The 21,885-nt window shown below is 43.5% G+C and overlaps 2 protein-coding genes across 5 annotated transcripts; one reads left to right on the forward strand and one right to left on the reverse strand.

Annotated features, from left to right (window-relative positions):
* Nucleotides 1–2,843: 2,843 nt before the first annotated feature.
* LOC121308618 (solute carrier family 13 member 2-like) lies at nucleotides 2,844–15,402 on the reverse strand. Of its 3 annotated transcripts, none has more exons than XM_041241104.1 (13): nucleotides 12,423–12,519; nucleotides 11,919–12,003; nucleotides 10,125–10,253; nucleotides 9,255–9,391; nucleotides 8,413–8,645; nucleotides 8,146–8,335; nucleotides 7,736–7,858; nucleotides 7,109–7,324; nucleotides 6,336–6,439; nucleotides 5,602–5,723; nucleotides 5,154–5,315; nucleotides 4,738–4,875; nucleotides 2,844–4,551 (listed from the first exon to the last, which is right to left on the reverse strand). In XM_041241104.1, exons 1-13 carry the CDS (start codon nucleotides 12,500–12,502, stop codon nucleotides 4,420–4,422), a joined length of 1,851 nt encoding a protein of 616 aa, XP_041097038.1. In that variant the 5' UTR covers nucleotides 12,503–12,519; the 3' UTR covers nucleotides 2,844–4,419. The 3 variants fall into 3 exon arrangements, with proteins under 3 accessions (XP_041097038.1, XP_041097040.1, XP_041097039.1); XM_041241106.1 differs by lacking the exon at nucleotides 12,423–12,519 and adding an exon at nucleotides 15,326–15,402 and having other exon boundaries at nucleotides 2,845–4,551; XM_041241105.1 differs by lacking the exons at nucleotides 11,919–12,003; nucleotides 12,423–12,519 and adding an exon at nucleotides 15,326–15,365 and having other exon boundaries at nucleotides 2,845–4,551.
* On the forward strand, nucleotides 14,359–19,683 carry slc46a1 (solute carrier family 46 member 1). 2 transcript variants are annotated; one of them, XM_041241108.1, is made up of 7 exons: nucleotides 14,359–14,440; nucleotides 15,282–15,681; nucleotides 16,551–16,942; nucleotides 17,175–17,635; nucleotides 18,397–18,480; nucleotides 19,349–19,505; nucleotides 19,592–19,683. In XM_041241108.1, exons 2-7 carry the CDS (start codon nucleotides 15,292–15,294, stop codon nucleotides 19,647–19,649), a joined length of 1,542 nt encoding a protein of 513 aa, XP_041097042.1. In that variant the 5' UTR covers nucleotides 14,359–14,440; nucleotides 15,282–15,291; the 3' UTR covers nucleotides 19,650–19,683. The 2 variants fall into 2 exon arrangements, with proteins under 2 accessions (XP_041097042.1, XP_041097041.1); XM_041241107.1 differs by lacking the exon at nucleotides 14,359–14,440 and adding an exon at nucleotides 15,112–15,196.
* Nucleotides 19,684–21,885: the final 2,202 nt, after the last annotated feature.

The following is a 21,885-nucleotide window of genomic DNA, read 5'->3' on the forward strand; positions in this document are numbered from 1 at the left end:
CTCTCTCTCTCTCTCTCTCTCTCTCTCTCTCTCTCTCTCTCTCTCTCTCTCTCTCTCTCTCTTTGGAGCAGTTTAGTTTAATGAAGTAAGGTTAAAGATGAGTGACAGCTTTTCTTTCCATTCTCAGTGTATCTAAGATTACATCAAGTTAAATCAGGCAGCTGGTAATAAGGCAATAAATATGCTTTTATTCCTCCACCCCCTTCCCCCGGGGCTGGAAGACATGAATCGAAATGCTAGAGAGAGCCGGCTTTCACATCACCTGCCAAAATGACCCCAATCAGAGAGCGATGGGACCTGGAGTGATCTGTGTTTATTAATAATAGCTGCACTGCAAGATTTTGTTCCATTTACATACTTGTGCGCTTGTGTGTGTGCTTTCCCATCCACCAATTACTGGCAATACACTTCGTTTTCTGTTTAACAGTGTTTACAATGTCAGTTGTGGAGGCTATGAAAGACTTATACATACTTTATATCATTTATATATCCAGATTTATTCTATACTGCATGGGAGGGGGTTTTTTTTCTATTGGGCATGTCTGTATCTTCCCTCTCTCTCCAGCAGGGGAGCTCCAGGAGCTTGGGGTAATACTAGCCCTGCTCTGTTTCCTTTAAGCCTATACTGTTAGTAACACCCCCTCTCCCTCCTTTCTCTTTTCTACCATGTTCCCAGCACTGTTTGAAGTGCCTGTCTGTAAATCACCTTCCGCAGTAAATAATACCTTCCTGAAAAGAGCAGGGATGCACCCTGTGTTTAAAAGAGAGGCTCTGTGTTTTTAATACCACTGGAGAAAGGAAGTCCACTATCTCTCACTGGTGGTCTTCATTTGAAATGTTCTCCTCCTTCCGTTTCATAGTTTCATGGCTGATTGATGACAGATGGATTTGCGTGCGCATGCGTTTATGTATTCAGAGCGCAGGCCTGTACCGTGAGTCCCCGAGGCTGATCGAGCAGGTAGTGAAGGTGTCAGGGATTCAAAACAGTGGCAGCGGAGCAATCCCACACCTCCGCACACCTGGCGCTGGAGCAGCCAGCAGCCGTCACTCATCGCTGCTCTCGTCGGGAACATTTCCACGGGCTTCCAGTCAGTCAGGAGCACAGAACAATGATGCAGCCTGAGCTGTCAATCAGCCAACCGCTTTCCCACCTTTAATCTGGAGCTCAAGAAACTGGGACTGGGAATAGGACCTATTGTAACTAGCCAAAGGGGGGGTGGGGGGTCCTACTGCAGAGAACCCAGCAGCCTCCAGCACATCATACAGAAGCACTCTGGATCACTCTATGAGTAGGGCTGGTTTCACAGACCTGGATTACTTTACTAAAGGATTAGTGATAAGCGGGGTCTGTGAAACAAGGCGAAGGTCTATCTGTGATCCTATATGCTTGTGCCTGCTACTGCAGCAAAAGCCAAAGTAGAAGGAGGTTTTCAAGGATATTGCTGGGATGTTTTTTTTTTTTTTTTTTTTTGCTATGGTTTTAATCGAAAAAAAAAACTGTGATTGACAATTACACCAGCAGCTCAAGGGAAGCGGATGGTGATTTTTTGCTTTTGTAGATGAGATGAATTTTGCCCAAGCCGTTTTACACAATAACAGGCCAGGGAAGGCACAGAGAACGAGGCTTCGTGTTGATTTTGTGATTAGAAAAGGCCGTGGGGGGGGGGGGGGGGGGGGGGGGGGGGCATTATCTTTACATATTTTAAAAACCACAAGAACGATGGTGCCAAGAAGCAGAAGGATTTACAGCTTTGCGGATTAGCCCAATTAGCTGAAGCTTATGCAATTAAAATCGCTATTAATGTAACCTTAGCCGTACATGTGTTAGCATGATAGATTTCTGGCAGATGTTCCATGGATCTAGCTCTCTATACTCACTTTGGTGACTAATTGCAATACTGCTCTGCTTGGTTGTTACAGCAGGGGGCGCCAGAGGGACAGGGGGGAAAAGGAAATGATCGCCTGCTGCATGTTCTTTTCAAAACATTCATTAACGTGCTTGCGCAATGCTTTCCATTAAAATTAGAGATGCTTTTAATTCGGTTCATAGGTACAGTTGACTGATAAACTGCATTTGTTATCCTGTAGTTAAGCTACACAGTTTCTAATGACTCTGAACATAACATGTACAATGAGAGCTGAATTTAAAACCAGTCATGTCTAGTATATATGACCACCTGTAGATAGGACCACCTGTCCAAGTAGACCACTCTGATCATTCTCTTGCATATATTCCCTTAAATTATTAAATTACTGGTTTCAGATTTGAACCTGTAGTCAAACGAGGAACCGTCGCCATGTGAATCGCATGTTCATGTATGTTAACGTTATTCAGCAGGTTTTATTCGACTTTATGAAGCAAACTTACTTTATTCTACAGGGCGGTGCAAAACTTTTGGCCACAGCTGTACATGTGTGTTCTTTATATATATATATATATATATATATATATATATATATATATATATATATATATATATATATATATATATATATATACACACACACACACACACACACACACTATATGAAGACAGAGAACATGGGGTGTCTTGTTTGTTATATATTGTAAACAGAGGGGCTTGTTGAAATGGACATCTGGTCACTTGGTTAAAATGTAGGGCAACAATCGGGTCAAAGTGACAAACCGCAATTCCTCAAGCCTAGCTATATACACATAAAAGGCGCGTACATGTATGAAGTGTCTTTCAATATTAATACATTTAGCGTGCAGTGTTTTATAGTTATGCACAACACATACACACGTTATTTTTTTCTGAGAGGAACACACACACACAACAGCGTACAATGTAAAAGACTCGAAACACACAGTTTGACAATAGTGAACATTTATTTCAATATTTCTTTATAAATTAAAGGACTTTAGAGCTCAAAGCCTTGAGGGATCCCACGGGCCGAGCAGCCTCGCTGAAGCAAATCCTTTATTTCGATTTTGTAATAAAACGGAACAGGAGGGATGAAGCCAACTGCTGCTTTAGCTTATCGACAGCTTGACCAGCATGTGAAGTGAGGTGCGGATTTCCATTGCGCGGGTATTAAACTGGATTGATTTCATTTAGCCAGGTCTCAAATCCATGCTGTGATCACATTTTCTGTAACTACAGCGGTTTCGTGTTTTCATTTTATTCTAGGTAAAGCATTGCATTTGCTGAAGACAATAACGACCTTCGGGGAATGCGGTTGTGAGTCGATAATTAAACAGTTGTATGTTGATAATTTTGATCTGAGGTTAAACCGAGCAAATGTGCTGTAATTGTATGTGATTTATTGTTCAATAAAAAAAAAATATATATTCATCCATATTTTTAAATGGTATATTTACTGTTTAAAAAATTCAGTTAGTTTAAATTCCCAATTTGAATCGTTTGTACATAGCGGTGTATATAAATGCTACAAAACATTTTAGTTTTTTTTTTGTGGTTTTGCATTTACAAGAAATAAAATAACAAAATAAAACATAACAGCAAGAACAGATCACTTTCCAAAAGTTAAATTAACCCAAAAAAATATTATTAAAAAAATGGCAGAAGCGTTTATCTTAATATGACTGGCTTGGAAATAAAACACCAGCCCTGCCCTTCGAAGATACATCCGAAAATATATACAGCTTACAAATCAAAGGAGGGCTGGTAAATGATAAATGAAATTGAATTATCTTTCTTCCAGGACCAAAGAGTTTATGGTGGTAGAATGAAGTATTTTGTGGAAAAATAAATTAATGCAAATCAATGGAACTAATGACAAGCAATATTTGAATTTGAAAAAAAAAACAAAAAACAAATTCACACAGTGTGATTTTCAAAGAATACATTATACTTGAGACTACAGTATACACTGCTTGGAGTGTTGGGTACAGTGGCAGATTACAAAGTGCAACATTTGAGCGACTTGCTTAAGACTTTAAATTATATTAAAAAGCAATGATCCTCTTTGTTTATCGCCACGGTTTTTGTGTTTTTTTCCCCCTCGGGATCAACACATCGTCGTTGATCAAAGGCAAGACAAAAATGTGTAATAAAAAATTAACATGCGCAAAAAGAAAAAGTGACCGTGGTCTGTGCAAAGGTAGATCATTTTACAGAGTCAAGGAAAGTGGGTGGGCCCACCTTGTAAACAATTAAAAGGACCTGCACATTGAGAACAAGTTTAACTGCGCTAGTTCTCTCTTTTTCTCTCTTTTAAAAGCCACTTGGTGGAGATGACAGGTGGATAGAGCAAAGTGGAGTTGAGCAGAGAGACATTTTTCAACAGATATAAAAGCCAGTTGTGAGAATGTCAGAGTGCTGACTCCCCCCATGTGTCTCCAGCGCTCTGCCCCTCGCCCACCGTGATGACGACTGTGGAGGGCAGAGCTGAGCTCAGGGTCCCGTCCCGTCTCCTCTCTCGCTGTCCGTGGGTTTAGGGAAGGGTTGTGGTTTTGTTTGCCCATGATGGGAATGTGTCCAGCTGGAATATGACCGTTCCCCAGGTGTTGAGGGCCAGCGTGATGGACAGCACACCTATAATGTTCAGCATGAATCCAGTTTTCGCCTGCAGACATACAAAGCCGTTTACTCGCGCCATTCAAGAAAAATGTTCACTATAAAACCTGCAACAGCTATGCTACCCTGAAGAGACTTCATGAAAACAGGTCTCTCCGAAACCTTCAGAGAAACAGGCAGATCAGCCACGGGCGGTCGCTGTGCTATAGTGGACTGAGCGAGGACAGGGACTCACCATGTCTACGACTCTCAGATTCCCGTATGAGAAGACGATGGCGTTGGGAGGGGTGGCGACAGGAAGCATGAAGGCCAGGGATGCGCAGAGTGTGCAGGGCAGCATGATGTACAGAGGGTGAATTTCAATTTCCTGGGCCTGGAAACACCAAGCGCACACAACAACACTGGTGAGCGTTACTGATTACATCCCCTATAGATTATACAAAGGGGTTGATCAGAACTGCTGATACCACAGCTAGAATTTCTTTAGAGCAATTTACAGCCCCAAGGAATTCCACTGGACACAACCATTTTTGGGGCTAATCTGAGGGTAACCACTAATAGGTGATTGATGCATTCCAGGGCAATTCAACAGTGTGTAAAATGCTATATATATATAATGACTTCTGTGAGAAGTGAAAGAGTGCTGGTTACCATGGATGCCAGAATGGGCAGGAAGAGGGTGGTGGTGGCCACGTTGCTGGAGCACTCAGTGAAGGTGGCCACTAGGAGGCAGAGCAGCACAGCAATGGCAGAGGGGGGGATTCTTTGCAGGGGAGCCAGCTCGTGACCCAACCACACAGACAAACCAGACACCTGCAGGCAGAGGAAGAGAAGAGCTACACACTCAGATGGCAAAGAGCCGGGTGCTGGTAACAAAATAAGATTCACATAACAAACACAAACGTAAATCAACTCCTGTCACACACAACCTAAAAAAGTGCAAACCAATGCTTTGAAATATTCTCACCTCTTATTAACACTTCATCACTGTCTCCCCTTTCTTTATGGTTTTGAAAATCCAATACTTCTTTGCTTATGTTTTTTCATACTTCTAAGGCGCTGGAGATAGTGAAGCCTGTGTGTGTGTCACTGGGTTTACCTCGCTCCCCCTGGCCAGGGCAAACCCTCCTCCCAGAAGCAGCAAGATGTTCCAGGGCATCTTCCTGTGAACCGTATCCCAGTCCAGCAGAGCACTCGGGGCTTTTATCTTCTGGCTGTCCTCTAGAAAGACGGAGCAAACATGCACATGAATGGGGAGTCACAAAATCCACCTACTGAGTAAAAATAAAACACTAGGGCACACTCCCTCCAAATCTCAAAAGACACTAGGCCACACTGACTCCCAGTCTGTCAGCTCACAAAAACACCAGTTTCCAGTCTTACCTGCAAGGCCACACAGAGCTGCAAGCACACAGCAGTGCATTCAAGAAAGCATGGAATAAGGACCATGTCTTTACCATTTGGCAAATCCAGTAACCATTTCTTAAGATAAAATCAGATTAAACAATGCCGAGTCATCGCGTTTGGGTAAAAGGTTTCTCTTTTACTTTTCTTTATCAAGAGCTTCTGATCTGCAGGGGGTGGGGTCTATGAAGTTCTGTGTTATCCTGGCAGAATACATTCTCATAGTTTAAGTTTAAAGCAGCCTGAACATGGCTTAATCTCACAAAGACAAAAGTAAAACACAAGCGGATCTGAAATCTGTGAGGAGACTCTGGCATTTCACTGTGCATGATCACATCTGAGGTTAATATGGGCAATCTAGGAACATGCTCGATTCTGATGCGATTCACCCATGTGTTCTATCACAATACATCTTTAAATCTTCCTTACCTCCCCCTCTCCCGCTTCCCGAACAGAAACATCTGGGCAGCTCGGAGGGGATAACAAAGAGCACCAGAGCCATGAAGATAGCCACCACCCCGTCCGTCACAAACCTGCCACACAGAAACAGCCATCAACTGCAGCTACAGTGTACATGCATGCATGCTGGTCACTTGAGACATGCCATACACTGCCAAGCACAGAGCTCCCCTTCAAGCTGCTATTCATCTCTATTCATCAGAATGAGAATGTGCCAGTTAGTAAAATCCATTGCTTCAGTTTTAAAGTATGCATTTCACACCAGTCTGTGCATGTCTGGTTAAATCCAATGAAACCACATTTACAAAATGTCATCAATGATGGCGATACAAAACAAAACAAAACTCCTTTAGGAGGTGAAAATGAAAAACTGCCATTAGCAGAGATGTGAAGGAGCAACAGGTTTGGAAAAATGATTTAAAAGAAAAGTACACAATAAACTTTTGAAATCAGGCAAAAGTCTGCAATGTGCAGCTCAGGACGTAAGAAGTCAGATAAAGCAGGGCAAGGCCATTCACAGCCTTACACTGCAAACAAAAAATAAAACCAACCTTAAAATCAACTGGCAACCAATGCAACAAGGCTAAAACAGGGGTGCTGTGCTAGAGTTGTTCAAATTTTTTCAGAGCATTTTTGCAGCAGCATTACAGTAATCAATCCTGGGGAGGGGGGGTGGGGGGGGGGAGATGGGGGCACCAATTTCTATGCATCGTTGTGCACTGGGAAGGTGGCGTCTGACTCACTGCTTGCCGTCCTTGTTGAAGAGGACGGTGGCCCAGCCTGGAATGAAGCCCGGCTCGCGAGTGAACCACAGCAGCACCAGCAGCACGAACACGGTGAGGATGCCTCCCTCCGCGAAGGTCATGGAGCCCAGCTTCTTGAGCTCGTCCTTGATCACCTGGATGGCTTTACGGTCCTTCTCCGAAACTTGCCCTCTGCAGCCAAAAGTCTCCTTAAAGCTGCAGGGCAGAAACCCAATCAGAATCAGCGCTGACAGGACGTGCAAGCGTGTGTTTCAATTCAGTGCAATAGCAAAGAAAATGTTGGTAACACTTTAGAGATCCATTATAAACAGTTACATACAGCCTTTAAAACATGTAATTAATTATCCTATTAACAGCTGCAGATGATCATTAGAATTAATCACACAAAATCACCTCTATATATTATTACATAGTTATGTAAAATAGATAACAGATCTATAGGGGTGTAAGTGAAAATTAATTACTGAACTGTAAAAGGGAGCAATGTGGCATTTAATGACACCCCTGCTATACCTAGGGCTGCATAATTACTGTTTACTGCAACTTGAAGTAAAATCATATTTTACATGCTTCCATACTGGTGGTGCCAAGAAATGCGAGCCTTACTTGAAACCCATAAACATGAACTGTAGCCAGAACCAAGCCAGAACCAGCATGAGGATCATATTGGGGAAGGCGAATCCAAACCAGGTGGCAAAGTTGACCACGTCTCCGTTATCTGGGAAGAGCCTGCAGAAAGAACAAGAGACGGATAACGAGAAGGTACTGTGCACCGCTCCCCCCCCCGGAGCTCAGCGAGGGCCAGGAGAGGCTGTGGATGAAGAACAGACTGGGGCTACAGCCATCTATACCCTTCACTCTGCATCGGAGAAATCTCACACAAGTCAAACATCAACTGCATTTTCACATTTGTATATAAATCCCTATTTAGAAATGAATCCACCAGTTTTGACAGTTGTATTCACAGCTCTCATGCTATACGTACTTCACACACACAAGGACTTGCTTGCACTTACTCGTCGACCTGTCCCTTGAGGATGAGGTTTGGCGTGGTGCCCGTTAGGGTGGCAGTGCCCCCAATGCTGGCTGCATAGCATACACTCAGGCTCATCCCTTTGGACAGGTTGGCGTACTTCTCCTTGCGAATCCGCGCCCTCGCTTCTGCCAAACCCTCTCCCTCTTCGATGCTCACTGCGTGGCCGTTGCCTTTTTGAACAGAAGCACGGATTTATTCATGTTGATGTTCTTTGAACAAAATGACTCCTATAAGGTCTGTAACGTACTAGGTGTGTCTTTCGCCTCCTCGCTCTTCGCTGGTCTCTCGTCTGTCTTCTCGTCCGGCTCGTAGCCACTGTTCGGCTGGCCGTTGCCGATCTCCAGCTGTTCAGCCTCGGCCTCGCTGGAGTCCAGCTGCTCCAGCACGGCCTGGGAAATGGGCACCATCATGGCGGTGGTGGCCGTGTTGCTGATCCACATGGAGAGGAAGGCGGTGGTCCCCATGAACCCCATCATCAGCCTGTCACCAGGAACACACGCATCAAAACCACGTCTTACCATGGACAACCAAGCTGCCACGAACACCGCGGAACGCAAGGCTGTAAAACTTAATAAGCGATATCATGCAAATGGACTCTGTATTTTCAAGTTCTCACAATTCTTTTGTTCTTCGATTTGTGGCATCATCAGGCATCATAGAGGACAGGGATGGAAATAAGACTCCTGTTGCATAGCAGTTTCACCCAGTCCAGGTTGTGCTACAAGCTTGATTAACCCCAGTGTATAGGTAACAAGGGTATTCTTATTAAACTCACTGTAAAACCAGGAATGGATCAAACTGTTATGCAATGGGCGATATTATATATTAGGTTAATTAGGATCCTCTCTGTCTAATCAGGTGGCCAAACCCCACTGCACTAAAATTATCAGTTCCTCATCGATTAAAGACAATTATCACTTTGAAACCTCACATTTGGGACCCGCTGGGCTGTAAACAAGAGTACTTGAACAACGTTACGTGTCAAATTTGATTTAAAAACAGAAATAAAAGGTAGCCGTGCGCTTGAAGGAGTAGCTCGGATCTCAGCGTGAATGCTGCTGTAACTCTCTCATCCCACTTGCTGCTTACAGAGCCGGTCTGACTCCCACGATGGTCAGCACTCGCAGAGCAATGCGCTTGTGCAGGTTCCACTGCTCCACACCGATGGCCACCAGCAGACCCCCCAGAAACAGCATGTTGGTGTCCTTCAGGTACTGGTTACACACCTGCAGACACAAAACAACAGGGCACACACAGGGCAATCAGGCTTCCCTTGTGAGTTACAAGCAAATGAATCTGGAAGTAAATTTCACTAGACAGTAATGGTTAACCAGCATGATGCATCAGACTCCCGCTGCACGCCAGTTTAGACAATTTCAGGCTTTACTGCAACTTAAACAGCTACATCTTACAGTAGTCCAGTGTGCGAGATAAGTGCATGGGGAATTACTTCAATAGAGCGATAAACCTACTGTACAGTAAAAGGCGTTGGTTTTCTTAATCAGTTCTGCATTCACAATTTACTGCCATGCTGTACAGTAAAAGCATAAACACCTTAGCCACCATGACTTGCAATTATACAGCAAGCCTTAGGGGTATGATAACGAATTGATGCTTTCTTTACATGATGCATCATATTGTAATTGAGGTATGCATCGTTTGTATTGTGATGCGAGACCAAAAGCACAACAGAGCTCACTAAAGTTCCCCAAATGGTTCTCGAACGAAGGTGAAGCATATTTTACAGTTGGAATGAATACATGCTCTCTCATTTCATTGGTTTCTTTTAACAAAACAATCAATCATGACATGAACACTTGATCTTACTATGTATCACACCTATCAGGACATGTATCACGATATATACATATCATATCGTGACACATATCATGACACCTAGTAAGCCTGTGGTCTCCAGGGTACGTCACAGCCTGTGGGCTGTCTTGGTTGCATCCTTACATCTCCCGATTCCATGATGCCCATCATTGGGAAGAGCACGACAGGCAGGAGGGCAGTGACAGCCAGCGGGAGAGCCTCAGTGCACCAGTACAGAGCCATGAGGGCGATGGCAAACCCGCAGTACGCCTCCTACAAGCACAGGAGACACAAGGCAGTGGTGACTCTCTTCATTGAACATTTTACACATTTTCAACTTCACAGCATGGCAGAAATTCACACCCACAAGGTGTGGGTGTGTACAGTGATCACCACATCTTCGCAGGTGCTGTACACTCAGCTGGGCTATCCAGCTGCTAGAGAAATGCTTTTCTACATGAAAAACACATTGAAACAAAAACCGGGTCAGTCTCCACCCTGCACTGTTGAGTGTGAAGGGATTGGGGACTTCTTGTCTGCAATCAGAAACTGCCCTTTTTTTGACATATGTAAAACATGTGCTATGGTGGGAGGAGGAGTATCAGTTTAGTTATTTTCTAAAATGACAGATGCAGCGTTTATCGTTATAAGAAAGTCTCTAAAAACCACTCAGTACATTACCAGGGATGTTGCAGAGTTCAGGGCATGAAGAGGGCACTCTAGAATCACGAAGCTTTAGAATCCAGAGTGGCAGAGAACTCTTGTCTTGTTTGCTTGGTGTATGTATGTATAAACCTGCCTTCTTGACGGACCTCATTTCTCTTATGCTGTATAGCGTGAATTAAAGAGGTGTGGGTTTATGCTGTTTAAACCTTTGCAATATATCCCTTCGGATCCTGAGAACAGCTGTTTATCTCAAATTGAGTGTATTGCAGTAGGGAAAATACCATTTCTGACAGACTTTGGTAGAGGGCAGGTCATGGGTTGTTAGCCAGGTATAACAGTCCAAATATACCTGCTAGCCAAAGTGACCCATAAAGAGCCAGCAGCAGTTATAGCTCAGTATTCTGATATCAGGGATGTTCATAGCTCCCACTGCAGTCTTTGCATTCTGCACTGTCAATTTTGTTTTTGCACAAATGCTGTAATCTGAAAGCAAACAGAAGGTTATAGGAAGAGGCTTGAGACCAGGAGCTCACAGCAGTTAATCATTCATTGCACTTAATTAAATGTGTTTCTTTTCACTCTGTGTTTGTTCTCATGGGTGATTACTCCCGAAACCTTTTTCATTAGGATTTCAATTACTTTAAAAGGAGTACATAATGTACTGTTTCCATTTTACCAATACATTGATACAGATCTGGATTGGCCCCAATGCCTAAAGGAGCACTATCACTGTCCCTTCTGTCTCATGATTTGCTTATTCTTTGTTTTTTGTGATGTGTAGGTAAACTCAAAGTTGCTGTTGCATCCCAGAACCTGATCACTTCCTAGCTATATGACAGTTTCTCTTCACTAGTCTATCTGATTTCATAGCTACAGCACAGGAATCTCTTAGGTACCAGGAAGCATACATGATCTAAGCATATCCCAATTAAAATAAAAGAACCAAAAATCATCACAAGGAAAGGGGACCCGTGATAAAGTTTCTCACACTGATAAGAAGACAACAGATATTCTTGGTTGTCAGTCCTTGAATTCATTGATCCAGAGTTTCGGTCAACTTTAACAGACAAGGAAATCAGGATAGTGTCTATTCAAAAGACACCACTCTCCAACAGGACTGCTGTCCCTAGTCAGATCACTAGTGTCGTAGTAACTGATTATTATTCTTTTATTCAGACACGATCATTGCAAAGCTGCCTGCTGTTCTAACTGAAGAACCGCAGGCAGAAGAGGGGGAGGTACGCTGGAGTCCATCACAAACTAAAATCTCACCTTTGTTGGAATTACCAGAGGCAGCGGCAACAGCAAAAGCGGGGTGAGGAAGATGATCAAGTAATTCCGGTACTCCCAGATCCAGCTACGAAAGGAACCCATGATCGTATTGATTAAATATCAAAAGAAACACAAGCAAAAGAAACAGAATTTGATTGAAAAAAGAACCAAAAAAAAAAAACACGACTTGGCTCTAAAGCAGATTCAGTGAAGCCGAAAGCAAAGACAGCAAAGCAGTGAGGAAGCTATATAGAGAGCGGGGAGAGTATTAAATATTAACCTGGGACTTAGGAAAGGGCAATGTTATTTTACTATGGAAGACGACACAGGAGAAATTGCAAAACCACAGCGGGTTACGCCTCTTCTGATAACAGGGAATGTCACTGACGAGCCAGCAGTCTTTGAGAAAATGTTAACCTGCTAAAGCATTACAGAGGTGTGCTGCAATTGCAAACTCTGAAAGCCAGCTGACAATGATCCAGTAAGGGAGGCCTCCTCATTCACCTTAATCTCATCAACACGCTGCAGAGGTCCGACCAAGAGGTTTGGGCACTACTCGTCTTGATAGTAATCTCGCAAGACATAATTTAAATGGTTGCATCTTTATAGTGAGCAGATTAAAAACATTTTGTTGTGATGTTTTGCCATGTGCTTGTTGGTTTCGTGCCTTATTGTTGTAGCTATTGTAGATGATTTGGTAAAGATAATAGCAACCCCATACCACTGCCCTGGCAGCGTACCTTAACTTTGCTGACAGAATGAGAATCAATGTGGGAGCAAACTGAGATTGCTATAAAGGTAATACAGATAACCAGATGCTTGCCAAAATGTAGACCGAGAAATTGCCTTTTGTTTCCTGGCCTTTAAACTAGAAGATAAAACACAGGCCAGAGGGAGACGGGAGGGAGGATCAAGGGGGAGAGTAACTGTGTAACTTTATTAAAGGAGCACAATTTGAGGGCAATGTAGGCAGTACCTGCTTCTATTAAAATAGTCACAGCTCAGCCCTGCCACTGATCTGAGACTGACACCCGACCTCATTCTGAACTGCAGGAGTCCATTATTATTCATTATATTCACTTTTCTTCATTACAAAATGCAAACTTCACATTAGGCACTATAAAAAAGACTACAAAGCAAGCAGAGTGTGTGCAATTGATATGGCAGGTCTTGAGCCGAGATAAGTCGTCCCACATTGACAGAGTACCTGCCAGCTTATCTACAGCGGGCTATCAGAGCGTCTGATACAGTCAAGGGCTTTTCCAATGCCACGGACACATTCGTGGAATGGAAAGAACAGGGAATGCGGATCTTAAATGTTAAAACACACTCATTTTGACAGGGCAGTGAAGTGGCGGCTGATTTCGGAAATGTCTTGAATTGCAGGCGAGACACAGCTCCAAAGTGTCGAATGCTTCTGCTGGACCCCGTTCGTAAGCGTGGTGAATAACGATCGATGCAGGGCTTACATGTGATCACTAGACTCACAATCTACTGGCCACGTCGTAAAGGAATTCACAGTCTTTTATCACCAAGCACAGGCCGAAGTGCAATGTGTCGGTATCACAATAAAGATCCAGGTGAAAGTCTAATTGTTTCCTCTTTATTGTGGGAGATTTAAAAGAAAAAAAAAAATATCTTAAGGAACATAATCAGAACAATACTGCAATAAATGATTAACAGTGAATAACAAAAAACTGCCTTCGTGCTTAGGTCTGCAAGAAACTACAGTACGCTGATGAGGAAGCCAAAGCATGAACTTTTCTACAGCTAAAGGAGAGCACGTATAAACAGAACAAGACATCTGCTGTTCATTAATAATGTTAAACAAAAAAAAAAAAAAAAAGAGAATGAAATCACTAGTGATTCCCAGCAGAGCATCTATACTGGCAGTTACTAGAGAACCCCGGACCTCTCCAATGACACACCGCTAAGTACTTCATGTGCTTCAGCTGGGACCATGCAGGCTGGGGTAAGGGTGCTAGATAGTGTAGGACACTTCAGATGGGAATTCCAATGGAAGATTAACCCAAAATATTACTGGGTAACCCAGTACCGGTGTGGAATGCTGATTCAGTGCTCAAATCTGAGCTGCTTCAGCACACATGCACCTATAGTGCCTTAACTTTGCTCTGTAACTTGTGTCTGGGAAAGAATGAGTTAATAACATATACAGTATTAACTCCCACAACAAGTAACTTGTCAGAAAGAGTACTCCAGGATAACTAATTTAAAAGACCATGTATTTGTGTATTAGATAAGTTTGCAGGACAGCTGTTTTAAGCAGTTATCTTTCCAGCACTGACACAGTTAAAGCTTCTAGCCTGCACAGGACGGCTCAGTGTCTCTAACGGCATGTTTCTTAACTAGAGAAAGACAGCGGCCGCTTCTCGTCTAACCCTCTCCCCTCCCGCGCTCTAGCGGCACTGCCAGTGCATCTGATGTAAAATCCGATGAAAGCATTTCACCGGCTGGATCAATAATGAAATCACCACATGCGATCAGAACGAAATGACTTAAAGGTTGGTACATCATTAACGTACTGCATCGCTATCTGGTTTTTATGCTGGTCTTGCATTATTTATGTTATGATAAAAATGTTATTGATATTAACGTCATTCCCATTATTAGTTTCGCTACCCCACTGCAGCCTCCCCCCATTACCACTTTACCTAAAATAATGCTGGTTTCACCGATCATCACTTATTTACCTATTGTGGCAACAAGTAACGTCATTTTGTTGGTATGTGAAACCAACCGATATTTTCACTTCAAAAGCCTCCGTGCAGGTCTGCAGCTGTTCAATCTGAACGCTATACGCGCATATGCAGGTTTTAGGATTTATTATACTGTGCATGGCAATTCATAAATGACCGTGAAACACGATTGTAACGCATTGCAAAATGTACGCATTCTTTTGAGAGCGGCGCAGATAAAACCAGCTGCACAATGTTTGCCTATTTTTTTTTTCCTTTTCGTTTGTAATAATAATACTGTTAAAGACTTACAGCAGCTATCCCGCGGGTTATCGTACCAGTGTCAAAAAGGAGTAGCATGTCATCACTATAATGCTGATTGCGTTATGTGGTTAGGGTTAGGTATTCAATTCTTTAGATAAGAAAAAAAAAAAAACATTTAAGGTGTCCTTTGAGCTTGTCGTTTTCCGTGTAGTTTCTAGTCGTGAATAAATACCTGCACGCCCAGTACAAATGCATCTACATGATGTAGCGTCAAACACGAAGCATATCTTCTCTTTAAAGATGCTACATAAATCTAAAGTATGATTATTGTTAACGTTAAGCCCTAGAACTGTTTCGGTATCTCTGTTTTAAATTACTTAAACTGTCTCGTCTTTACTTCAAGCTTTTGAACTATGCCAGAGTTCATAGTGACGCCTGCAGACCCACCGCTCCAGCTGATTTCTATAGACTCTGCCATGGACGCCCCGGAGACAAGGAGCTCCCCCGGCGGGGGTCCTGCAGCCTCGCCCGCTTCAGAGACCCCCAGCCTGGAGGTGGCTTTCTCTCCAGAGCGCTGCAGCTCGCCGCCGCAGACCCTCCGCTCTCGCCGATGCCCGCCCTTCTCTTGCGGGCTGCCGTTCTCGGTGGAACCCGTACTGTTCCTTTCCATGTTCTCCTTGGCCCTGCAGGCGCCGCTCTGCACTCAGTATGTGTGGGACCGCATCAGCGCAGACCTGGGCTACAACGGCACTCGAGGCGGAGGCTGCAGCAACCACACCGGGCCCCCGGACCCGCTGCAGAAGGTAAAAAGCGAGACCGGTGCAAATTAAAACGAAATGTTTCAAATAAGCGTCCTCGCTGTTATAAATACGCTGTTCTAACACTGACCTAAATGTTACCGCACTGCAAGAAAGTTTTAAACTTTCAGTGTTGTTGTTATTAAAACGTGTGTGGCTCTTCATTGACGTAAGGAATCGTTTCCAGTGTAAAGTGAGTCATTTTCCAAGCACTTGTTTTTTTGGTTTTTTTTAAATGCCAAGGTCGTGAACTCGAGATTAAACGGGTTGCATTGCCTTTGGTCATAAATAACAGGTGTGCTAAAAATAACCAGCAACACTAACAACTTCTTATCTGGCCCCATAATTCAGGAACACTTCGGGACGGGACATGGTTTTTAAGTTGCCCTTAAACTGAAAGCAATAAACACCTGAACTGAGCTCTAAGCACTTGCTTAATTTATACTAATTCTTAATTATCTGAATCATTGTGATAATACAAGTCTTACAAAATAAAAAAAGCATCTTGAATAAACATGTGTGTAGGTTTATTCAATATATTTATTTTTCTTTTGTACAAAATGATATTTCAGTTCGCAATATTTAAAAGATGCTATTTATATCCTATTAATTAGTAATATATAGTCCTAATTTACATTGACTCTCCCAATTAAATAACAACACTGATCCAGTGTTCAGCTGTCTGGTGTCAGGAATAGTGAACTGCATTGTTTGATATGGGGTCAAAAAATGGCATCCTCATGTGAGGCTATCATGCATTTGCGTCTTCCATATATCTTTATAAAGACTGTAATTATTATTTGTTCCCCATATGAGGTTGTCATGCATGAAAGGGTTAGTCTTGCATTTTTTTTCTATTCTGTGTCTTCTCTCAGGAAGTGGAGACGCTGACGGCTCACTGGAGCCTCTATATAAACCTGGGTGGATTCGCGGTGGGGCTGTTTTCCGTGACGCTGCTGGGTCCCTGGAGTGACCGAGTAGGGCGCCGGCCGGTCCTCATCTTCCCGAGCCTGGGCATGGCGCTGCAGGCCGGGGTGTACCTGCTGGTGATGTACCTGCGAATGCCCGTGGCCTGGTTCCTGCTGGGTCACCTCCTGAGTGGGCTGACCGGGGATTTCAGCGCTGTGCTGGCCGGCTGCTTCGCCTACGTGGCCGACACCAGCGACCGGCGATCGCGCACTTTCCGCGTGGCTGTTCTGGAGGCCTGCTTGGGGGTGGCCGGGATGCTGGCGAGCATTGTGGGGGGTCAGTGGCGGCGGGCACAGGGGTGCGGTTATTTATCCATCATTCATTCATTTTTCAGAGGTTTGATGTCATACATCCAGAGGATGATGAATACCAGCAGAATGTTTAGACCGGGTGCTGCTTAGTGTCTTGAAGATCCACAAGAAAACAGCAAGTTCAACACAAGCTAAATGGATAGCTTAATAGGAGCCTCAACAATGGTTTAATCGCATCAATTAACCAAAAACTTTTTTTTTTTGTTTGTCCCTTAACAGTTACATCAACCCTTTCTGGCTAGTCCTAGCCACCAATCTGGCCACAGCTCTCTACGCTTACTTTTTCGTGCCGGAGTCGGTGGTACCCGATAAAGAAGCCCGGCTGTTCTCCGCCGAGCATTACAAGGCAGTTTACAGGCTGTACCGCTGCCCTGGGGAGCAGGGTCGACGGTCCAAGCTGTGGCTCTATGCTGTCTCCCTGTTCGTTGTGGTCACCGTCCACTTTGGAGCCAAGGACCTGTACGTGCTGTATGAACTGAGTTCGCCTCTGTGCTGGGGCTCTGCCCTGATTGGCTACGGCTCGGCCGCAGAGCACCTGACTTACCTGAGCAGCCTGGCCAGCCTGCGGGCTCTGCAGGTGTGTCTGGAGGACACTTGGGTGGCCATCATTGGCCTGGCCTCCAACATTGCTGGCCTGGTGGTCATCTCGCTAGCCAACACCATGGCACTCATGTTTACAGGTAAAGGAAACCGTTTTATATCTAGTGCGTAAGTTAATAAAACTGTAAGAAGCTAAGTCAAGCGGGCAGAAGTTTCGCCTGGTCTCTGTTTAAGGGAACCAGCCGAAGCGTTTGTCTACTTGAGTTAGTTTCTAAAGTTTACCTTGCAGTTCTGATTGAGCGTTGTTGAAGTTATGGATAAGTTCAATAGTATATACTGTAATAGTGCCGCTGTAGATGGTGCCATTAAATAACACCCCTATATGCAGTAGACAGTGACAGTGAATTATGATTAAATTAAGATTCAAGCACCTCCAATACAGTATTGTGCTTCTGTTCTTCCCAAGCCCGGTCCCGGGACCCTCTGTGTCTGCTGGTTTTCATTCCAGCTGAGCTGTCAGTTACTGGACTCATCATTTGCTTAATTAGACCTTTTTAATTGTTTTTAATTGTTTTCAACTCTTTAAACAGTTGCAGATTTCAGGTTAGCTATGACATTTTATAAGTAACTTGAAATCTGCAGCTGTTTAAGAGCTGAAATCAATTAAAAAGGTCTAATTAAGCAAATGATCAGTTCAATTAAGGATCTAGTTAAGTAACTGAGAGCTGAGTTGGAATGAAAACAAGGCAGACACAGTGGATTCCCAGGACCGGATTTGAAAACCACTGCACTAAACCACTGACCAGGAACTGTACCAGTTAAACCTGGAGCGGAACAGCACTCCAGGACCAGAGTTACCTGCTCCAAGCTTTTTTTTAACCTGTGCATTGTGGTTCCCTAGGTTACGGCGTACGTTTCCTTGCCATGGCAACAACCCCTGTGCTCCGGTCGAAGCTGTCCAAGCTCGTGGATGTATCTGAGCAAGGTGAGCGTGTTTGCTTGATGCAGCCTACATCAGCTCCAAACTAACAGGCGTGATTCAGGCAGTGCTGGGTTAGCATGAATACTGACCAGTCCGGTGGTATGGCAGCTTTTATCCCTGGCCAATTAAGGGCTGGCAAACATCTTCATTAATGAACGATGAACTGTCTACAGAGTCTGCTATAGAGTTAAAATATTGCATTATAAAGAAAGCTGTAAAGTGATTTAAGTTAATGTTCATGAAGCAATGTTTTTTATTTTTTTATTTCCTAGGACAAAGTTTTTGTTATGTTCTTTTTTTTTTTTTTTTTTACAGTCTGTTCTTTGTTCCGCTGCAGTTTTATGTGCATGGTCTAAACTTCAAGGACTTTTCCTAGAATTACAAAACAAGAGCTGGTCTGGGTTTACTGTGAGATGTGATAGGCGCTCACAGTGCTTTGAAACAGACTTTAAAGTTATAAGTGTAAAAAGTTGTCAGGATGTTAACAATGAAAAGAACAATGACAGGTATGTTATTTAAACAGTTGTAGCAACACGAGGGGAAGTATAACGCTGTATTTTTCAGAACCCTGCTACTTACTCTTTAAAGTATGAACAAATTGGATTTACAGTACATGGTTATAAACTGACACAAGTATTGCAATGTTGAAATTACCAGGTACTGGGAAGTTAAGTTTGCTTTGCCTGCTTGATCAAACCTCCTGATCATTTAAATAATACACCTGGGGAGTTCTGAAACCCAGGAGCTTAGATTCACTGTTGGTAATGATTTTGGTACCGCAGGGGATGTGGTGTTGCATATCCGGGCTCATTGACAAGGTTGATGTGGGTTGATGATCCTGGCCTCACTCTCTGGTCTCCCCTCTTCACAGGAGCTCTGTTCGCCTCTGTGGCCTGCGTGGAAAGCCTGTGTTCGCTGGTGTCGACGGGCTTCTTCAACTCTCTCTACCCTGCCACTCTGCACATCATGAAAGGGCTCCCCTTCCTGGTTGGGGCATGGCTGCTCCTCATCCCCGCTGCAATCATTGGGTAAGGCAGATCACCTGATCAGACTGTATATGCCAACTTCTTTTGCACGTCCAGTGCATTTTTGTCTAACCTGTGTTTGTCTACAGCGCTGTGAGGTGCAGGGAGGTGGACCGCGATTACCATCTCTTCTCAGGTGGGTCCTGATTGTGTTGCTGTGAGCCAGTGGCCATTTGATTTGTCAGAAGACAACACCCGGCCCAGCCTGCTAACCAATCACAGAGATGTTGAACTACCAGCCACGAGCGGTAATCAGGAACTTAACCAATCATACTGGGGGAGAAAAACTGACTAACCAATCAGTAACAGGCAAAAAAAAAAAAAGTCTAATTTGAATAAGTTGAATCAACAGCAGAAGATGACATGGTAAAAAGAATGGAAACGGTCTGGTGACACACAGCAGTGAACTGGTTAAAGTACAGAACAGAGCTTGACCAGGTGCTTCCACTGGACTGGTAAAGATCAGGAACATAATCAAAAGATCAGTATTTCTTCTGATCCACGCTTTCTTAGTGGCTAATAGACTGCACTTGTTTGGGATGCACAGATCCAGTTAGAAGGCAGCCTGGAGTTACGGGGGAAGCCTGTCACGTTAGATGAGCGCTGAGCAACAGGAATCCTCCTGGCGCAGTATTAAAATGGCAAGCCAGCCTCCTCATGCAGACATCGATCTCTACCTCCCATTCTCCAACTCATATCATTTAACCATTCTTTTACATATTGCACTGTATTCTGAGTATCGGTAATGTGATAAATACAACGCACGTTTCAGTCATAGCTGGCAGTGTTTATGTCTCTGATCTGTTTCCCCGTATAGAGTTTTGCCTGCAGGTTATTAGCGGGAAGACAGAAGGTTTTACATGCTAGAACAAAAAAAAAGATATATATATTTGGGTTGGGTGTGGCAGAAAAACTGTACAACCTTTTTCTTTTAATACTATTTTATTAAAAAGATCTATAAACTACAGTATTATACACATTTGAAGAGGGAGCCCAGGTGGGGTCATGCTGGGGTTGCTCCCTGTTCTACAGCACATCACCATTGCTTTACAGACAACATAGACTAACCTCCAGCACACACAACCTAGCTTTCATCTGAACACGAAACAATGTTTTCTGCAGTGTTGAGATTGGTGATGTCTCTCTGTCTCTCGTTCTGTCCCTCTGTTAATGTTGGGAACGCCTCACTACTGCTACTCTGTGGGCTTCAGTGTCCAATCTCTTCTGCTTATTTTGTTGGGGTGACAGCCAACTTGGATACTTGTTTTTGGATGCCAGATGTTTGCCTTGCAATTGATGTACCCATATGGCTTTGCCAACAAATAATACTGCATTTCCCACAACAGTACAAAGATATAATGCTTGCTATAGGATTTCTGGTAGTACTATAGTGTTGGTTTTAGTTTTTCATATGGAAAATTTGAATGCATTATTATTGTATTCACAACATGGTAATAGAAGTCCAGCCTCAATGGTGCAAGACTATCCCGTTTTATGCAGTGGTTATGAATAGTGGTTTGGATTATGAACCCACGGCTGAGGTGTCAAATTCCATCTGTATGTAAAATCAGAGTCGGCTGTAGTCAACGCTGGATGTGCTGCAAAGATATTCTGCGCCAGGATAATCTGGTCTCATTAAATAGGGGTGAAGATATTATTTTAACCCAAACTTGAATCTGTTTTAATGAAGAAGAAAAAACAACTCCAAGATTGTATCACTAAATCCTATATATTTTGTAAGCTTTATTGCATATTGTTCAGTTTAACTAACTTGCAAAATACAAGAAACTCTGAAATCACACCACTGCCACAACAATACAGTCGTTTTCCTAGATCTTGAACGAATGTATTTAAGGCCACAGGGAACAGTGGGATAGGGGTAAAGCTGTCCACATTGCAAAGGGGAAGCATCTATTATCATAACTACAAAGTGTACAAGTTTGTACAAACCTGATAGTGACAGAAGTGGTGAGGGTGCGGGACTGCAGTGTGTGTGTAGTGGGGTTGAGCAGATTAATGCTTATAGTGCTGGGCTGAGGTGAGGAAGTTAGTGCAGTGGTCACAGTAGTGTGTTTGAGTGGTTATAGTGCATGGCTGCAGTGTAGATAGTGGCTTTAGCAGGTCTGTGGTCAGAGCAGAAGGCTGCATTGGGAACAGCAGCAGCTCTGAATGTGGCAGTGTTGTATAACAAATAAAAATCTTGTAACTGTTCCAGACTGATTGAATATACCGTACGTTCAGGACTAGTTTGGTAAATTAAGAAGGAAAGCATGCAGCTTCATTTTTCAAGCAACGAGATGACATAGAAATTACTTTAAAGCAGGGTGCTGCCGTCAGACTGCAGTTTAACAGTACTTTCACTGAAGCTTGGCTGCACTACAAC

This window comes from Polyodon spathula, unplaced genomic scaffold (assembly GCF_017654505.1).
Source record: "Polyodon spathula isolate WHYD16114869_AA unplaced genomic scaffold, ASM1765450v1 scaffolds_764, whole genome shotgun sequence".
Lineage (NCBI taxonomy): Eukaryota > Metazoa > Chordata > Actinopteri > Acipenseriformes > Polyodontidae > Polyodon > Polyodon spathula.

Coding starts and splice junctions, on each gene's coding strand:
- LOC121308618 (XM_041241104.1), bottom strand. CDS start 12,502: ATGTCTTGCGAGATTACTATCAAGACGAGTAGTGCCCAAACCTCTTGG. Junction 6,440..7,108: donor TTCAACAAGGACGGCAAGCA/GTGAGTCAGACG, acceptor TCTGTGTGGCAG/GTTTGTGACGGACGGGGTGG. Junction 4,876..5,153: donor TGCCCATTCTGGCATCCATG/GTAACCAGCACT, acceptor TGGTGTTTCCAG/GCCCAGGAAATTGAAATTCA.
- slc46a1 (XM_041241108.1), top strand. CDS start 15,292: ATGCCAGAGTTCATAGTGACGCCTGCAGACCCACCGCTCCAGCTGATT. Junction 16,943..17,174: donor CAGTGGCGGCGGGCACAGGG/GTGCGGTTATTT, acceptor GTCCCTTAACAG/TTACATCAACCCTTTCTGGC. Junction 18,481..19,348: donor CGTGGATGTATCTGAGCAAG/GTGAGCGTGTTT, acceptor CCCTCTTCACAG/GAGCTCTGTTCGCCTCTGTG.